The sequence below is a fragment of the Buceros rhinoceros genome, unplaced genomic scaffold (assembly GCF_000710305.1).
Source record: "Buceros rhinoceros silvestris isolate BGI_N320 unplaced genomic scaffold, ASM71030v1 scaffold37473, whole genome shotgun sequence".
NCBI classification, from domain to species: Eukaryota; Metazoa; Chordata; class Aves; order Bucerotiformes; family Bucerotidae; genus Buceros; species Buceros rhinoceros.
This window is the reverse complement of record NW_010403675.1, coordinates 5,819-11,509: the sequence shown is the minus strand read 5'-3', so window position 1 is coordinate 11,509 and position 5,691 is coordinate 5,819. Positions and strand designations below refer to the sequence as shown.

The following is a 5,691-nucleotide window of genomic DNA, read 5'->3' as shown; positions in this document are numbered from 1 at the left end:
CCCCGCGGTGGTCATCGGCCATGCTCCTGCAGGCTCCCCCTTTGCTATAGTGTCTTTTTTGGGTGTGAATCTCTTGCATATAAGAATCCATCCTCATGAGGGGCTTCATCTCCATCTCGTAATTGCTCATCTTCTCCTCATCTAGCTCAAGCAGTTTGGAGCTCCCTGAGCTGTGGTTGTGGGACCTGTGGTGGGAAGTCCATGAAACCGTGGCTGGGGAATCTGTCCACCTCTCTCTTTGCTTGTGGTTGGAGGCCGAATGTTTGTGTCCTCCGCTCCGACCTCTGTAGTCTTCAGGGACGGAGGCTGACCCCAGCTGACCGCTGCGCAGCGTCCCGCTTCTCACACCGCGAGTCCCGCCGACCTTCTCTTCGCTCCAGCTGTTGGGTCGCAGGTAATCCCCGCCACGTCCCTCCAGCAACATCTGGATCTCCCCACCCCTCTCTTCGTCCACCGAGACCTGCCTGGAGAAGTGAGCGCTCTTGTTCCTGCAGGAAGGACCCAGGGGCGGCGTGGAGGAGGGACTGGCAGGGAAGCTCTGCAGCGGGCTGTCATCGGGAGTCAGGTCGGACGGGGTGGTCCCTTTGCGGTACAGCTCGGGGCTCTCTTGTTGCAGAGGCGTCCCAGTGGAGAGGACCTCAATGTCATCGTTCGAGTTCTGGCGCTTCGGTCTCTGGCATTCAAGCCCTTTTTGTGTAGTCGTGAAGAGAAAAGAGAGAGGGAGAGAGAAATGCAACAGGATTATTTTCTGTTCCACGGGCACCCACCAGGTTTTTCACGTCAAAGAATAGGGCTGAGAGCGCTGAACGGCAGGAGGACTGCAGGGCAAGGTCAGGACAGCAGCAGCGTAGCGCAATAAACAGCTTCTGCTGCTAGACCTAGAGAAAAGGCATCACTGGTTTTACACCAAACCTGCTATCACCCCCAGCACCCGCGGAGCAGCGCGGGGCGAGCGGCCGCATCCCGCACAGGGAATGGTTTGGCATCAGCTGCTGGTGCTGCCAAGGCAGAGGCGTTCTGCCCTGAGGTGGTGGTTCTCCCCTGCTGCCCACCCAAGGGCTGCCAACCCTTTTCAGAACCACTCGGCACCACCATGGCTCTCATCTCCAGCTGACTCGAAGCGGCTCAACAGCGGCTGCTCCGTCAGCACCCGTGGTTCTCGCTGCCCTTGCCTGCTTGGGGACACACGTGGAGGGCCGTGTGTACGTATTACGAGTGGAAGGACCTATCGTTTTGTAGCCGCAGTGACGTGGGGAAGCCACTAGGGATGCGGAGCTCCGGCAGCACCCGGGGTTCTCGCTGCCCTTGCCTGCTGGGGGACACACGTGGAGGGCCGTGTGTACGTATTACGAGTGGAAGGACCTATCGTTTTGTAGCCGCAGTGACGTGGGGAAGCCACTAGTGATGCGGAGCTGCTGGGAGCCCTGTGCAGGCAGAGGAGCTGGTGCTCGGGCCCTGCCTGTGCTCTGTCTACAGCCTTCACACCCCTCCCTGGGCAGGTAACACATCGGCTGTGGGGCTGCACGGTTCGGAAGGGGAATCTCACCTCCAAGTTTTCACAGGGGGATGGTCCCATTTGGGCAAGCCTCTCTCTAAGAAAAAACCCCCACACACCATATATCGAACAGCTCTGTGCCCCACACAGACGAGGACATGGACACCTCCCCTCTCAGCCTCCTTTGCTGGACGTGCTGGCGAAAAACACATCGCTCCTCCGGACACTGAGAAAAAACTGCAGCTTATTAATGACTGATGAAACACCAAATTATTTCAAAGGGGGGGGGGCAAGCTAATAGTGGTTAATTCTCATTTTACCCTCTCGAGGCATAGCTGTTCCCAGCTAAAGCCATGCTAAATTATGTGAATAATTTGATAAATATATTAACTGCCTAATGCCCCTGAAATGCATCTAATTGCAATTGCTACGGCTAGACAAGAAATGAATCTCAAAAAGGAAGAACTCGAATTCTTACTATGCTTTAAAAATAAATGCTCTGAACCACCCGCTCTCATCTCTTCACTTCTGCTGAGTAATTTTCTCTACCGCATCTTCTCGGGGAGCTGCTGCTGCTGGGACGTGCCTTTGCCTCCAGCAGTCCCCACATCCCACCGCACCGTGGTCCGGGTACGTGTGGGGGATGCCGGGAACGTGGGGATGGATATCTCCATCGAAGCACTTGCAGGGGAGGTAAAGAGGAATGAGGCTGCTTGGAAATTTCCTACTGAAGCAGTTTCTCAATGGGAAATTATCTCCTAATGACTGACTGGGGTTTTTTTATTATTATTATTTGCCACAAAAAATTCTATTTGTGTTTTGGGACAATATTCAAGATAGTTCAGTCTTAGTTTGTTCCCTGTTTGTCTGTAGGAGACAGAACCTCCTGGGATTTATCTGGGGCCCTTGAGCAACCCTCATACTGGTGGGAAATGGGGTGAAGGAGAAAGGTGGAGCTCAGCCCCTCCGTTTTCATGCAGAATAACTATCTGGGAAAAAATACAGACTGATTTTGTGGCTGGTGTTCAGACGTTCCCGTTCCAGTATCACAGATGGGAAACTGAGGCAGGGAGGGAAGAACTGGCTTCATGTGAGAAAGCAGTAAAGCCAGCTATTGAAAGCGGCTCACCCAAAACTTGGGGTGTCCCTATTTGTCTCAGGCGGGAGGTGCAGGGACTTGAAAGCTTCTCACCAGCTCCGATGATTCTGAAGCCAATCTCCAACGTCGCAACCAGCCACAGCCTCGCTACACCCACTGCTCCTGCACCTTAGCACCAGCCCCAACCTTCCCTGGTCCCCTGAGCCCCACGATGGAGGCGAGAAAGCCCAAGGATGCTCCAGCATCCTCCCCCTGGAGCCTCACAACCAGGGACCATGCAATTAAGCATCCTCTTGTCCTGAATCTTGCCCACCCAAACCTGCAATGGGCTGAGCTGTTTCTGTCCCTCCGTGGGTTAATTCCCTGGGTTTTACAGTGCCTGGCTGGGGTTCAGGATGAGCATGGACCAGTGACGCTGGGGCACAGCTGCCCCACCAGCCCCAGAGCCCTGTGGGGACGCAGGCCTTTCCTCGCAGAGGAACTCGACAGATGCACGGTGCTGCCTTGCCGGCTTTCAACACCCAAGGATGTGCAACAATTATTCTGAGCTAAAATTAGTCAGGGAGCACGTGATGTTCCTGGAAGAACAGTTGTGAGAGCATGAAGGAGGATGTGGAGCACCAAATCTGGATTTCCAGCAGGACCAAGGCAGCCGTGCTGGGTGCCCCTGAGGACCCACGTACAGGATTTGGGAGCAGTGCTGAGCTCCTGCCTCTGCCACCAACGTGCTGCTGTCACCTTGGGGGAGTCACTGCACCAGCACCATCCAGCCTGGGCGTGGAAGATCCTCCCAGCAGCCGGAGATGGAAAACCACAGCGAGAGGGTGATGCTGTGAAGGTGGGTGACATCCAGCACCCACGACGCTGTGTAGGGTGGGCACAGCCAGCACCCATGATGCTGGGGGAGGGTGGCACACACTGCCTGCAGCACTATGCAAGGTGGGCACCTACAGCCCCTGCAACCCCGTCCCTGCTGCTGCTCCCCCCCAACCAGCTGCAGCCCGAGGTCACAGGGTCTGTGGGGTGACGAGGCTCCTGGCAGATATTATGTGCCTGGCTGGGTCCACGGGCACTCCCAGGTTTCCCGATGCTCCTGGGATGGTGTGTTTGCTTTTTAATGTGCTCTAAGTGGAAACTCCTTCCCCCCGCCCTTCCCTCACACACAACCCACCCAGACGCGAGCACCAGCAACACAAGCCCCAGCGCAAGTCAAGCACCATGTCCTCGTCTCGAAGCTAGTAAAAAATGCATTACCTAAAAATATCTTTTCAAGAGGTGATTTAAAACAGCAAAGTCTCTCGGCAAGAGGAAATGGAGATGAGAAGTATCTCAGGGCTGAAGAAACCCCTGGGACTGCGCAGCCCTGCAAAACCGCTCACATCTCCCATGTACAAATTGGACCTCAGAAGGAGGAGAAATGCCGAGGGCTGCTTGAACACCTTCTTCCAGCCAGCAGAGAGCCGGGCCGGGGCTCGGCTGCTGCCCCCAAAATGCGCACCTGCACCTGGCCGTGTCTGGGAGGGGGTTCACTACCCCATCTCCAGTTCAGGGCTGGAGGCAGACCTCAAAGCCCGGCTGGCTCATTGCTGGGATGCCCCCGGCCGCCCCCACAGCCTCTGCGCCGTGGTTAAGTGAGGACTCAGGCATGGGCTGGCTGGTCCAAAAGCTGCAGCGATCCCTTTTCTCTGGCCGTGGGGAGCAGCACCACCGACGTGAGTCAGCGGTACCAGCCCCTGGAGCAATTAAGCCGAATGAGTAATCTTCAGTTAGAGAGCTGGAAGGGGGAGAAAATAATGATAGATGCCTCCTAATGAGGGTTCTATGCAGGAAAAATTTTGAATAAAACCATTCACATCTATTAATTACTGTGTTAATTACTGCTGGGGGGACTGGGAGTTTTCCACTCCTCTCGCAGCAGCCCCCCTCCCTCCAGGGTAGGTGCAGCCTTTGCCTGGTGAACCCTCCCTGTGCACTCGCCGGCTGCAGACCCCTGCCCAACGGTGGCTTCGCTTCGGCTTCCGCCTCCCTGAGCCTTCGCTGCGCCTGAGCCTCTCGCCAACGAGCAAAAATATGGTCAAGCCAACAAGAAATGTCAAAGATGATGGAGGGGAGGAAGAGCCACCAGACAACCCACAAAGGTGCATTTCCACGACACATTTCCACGACACGTTTGCACTCCCAAGTGAAGGAATAGGCAGCAACGCGCTGCCCCAGCTCAGCAAGCCCAAGTGTTCAAAAGAAATAATGAACTCTAAAAGCCACAGGGGGAAAATCAGTGACTGCCTCTGGGATCAAGCATGTTTGCATTTTGCTTTTTGTTGCTTTTCTTTTTTTTGTACAACTGAGGATTATGAATTAAAAAAAAGGGCGTGTGTTGGTGTGAAAACAGGAGATCCCTGTAATGACAGGACTGCCTGAGGTGGAAGGGTTGAATAATGAAAGCCTTGTGCTAAAACCCCTGAAAACTGGTGTTATGGGGCAGTTTCCCACCCCAAGAGTCCTGGTGAGGACCAGGAGCTGTGGGCACAGACCCAGCCTCTGCACAGGGCTCGTTCTCGAGGGTTTTGGGTCTCTGTGGGGTCGAGCAGAGCAGCATGGGGCAAAAGCGACGTCCGTGGGGCCAGCCAGCGTGGCGGCACGCACTGACCGTTTTCCCTGTGCTGGAAGGAAGGCGAAAACTCTTTGGCAGTGATCCTGGCGATCCGCGCTTCCTCCTGAGCTTTCTGCGCCGCCGTCACAGCTGCCTCCGCCTTGGCCCTGGAGTGAGAGGTCCTGCAAGGCAACCAGAAAGACAGGGACGGCGTTAGGCAGCTTCCCTCTGCAGACCAAGGCCTGGAGAAACCCAAAGTGTCCCCACAAAGCCCCTCTTTGCTCCAATCCCCTTTGGCTGTGACGGAGGAGCCGCTGCCAGGAGCTGGGGCTTGCTGGGGAACAGGCGATGTTACACTGGCAACACCTTCAGGAGCCGCTTCTCAGCCTGCGGATCACCCAGGCAGGTTGGAAACAGGGGAGGGATGCGTTGTCCCCCGAGGATACATCACCCCCACCACCATCGGGTCCCCTCCATCACTGTGGGGGACCCCAGCCCGGCAGACAC

At 55.8% G+C, this 5,691-nt stretch overlaps 1 protein-coding gene across 1 annotated transcript in view; it reads right to left on the bottom strand.

Annotated features, from left to right (window-relative positions):
- The window catches only part of LOC104490771 (junctophilin-3-like), a gene marked incomplete at both ends in the record, with an annotated part of 5,700 nt that extends 334 nt beyond the window's left edge, over positions 1-5,366 (bottom strand). The window contains 2 exons of the mRNA XM_010133106.1: positions 6-687; positions 5,242-5,366. Coding sequence (XP_010131408.1) covers positions 6-687; positions 5,242-5,366 — 807 coding nt within the window. The remainder of the gene's footprint in view (positions 1-5; positions 688-5,241) is intronic.
- Between the last annotated feature and the right edge of the window lie 325 nt (positions 5,367-5,691).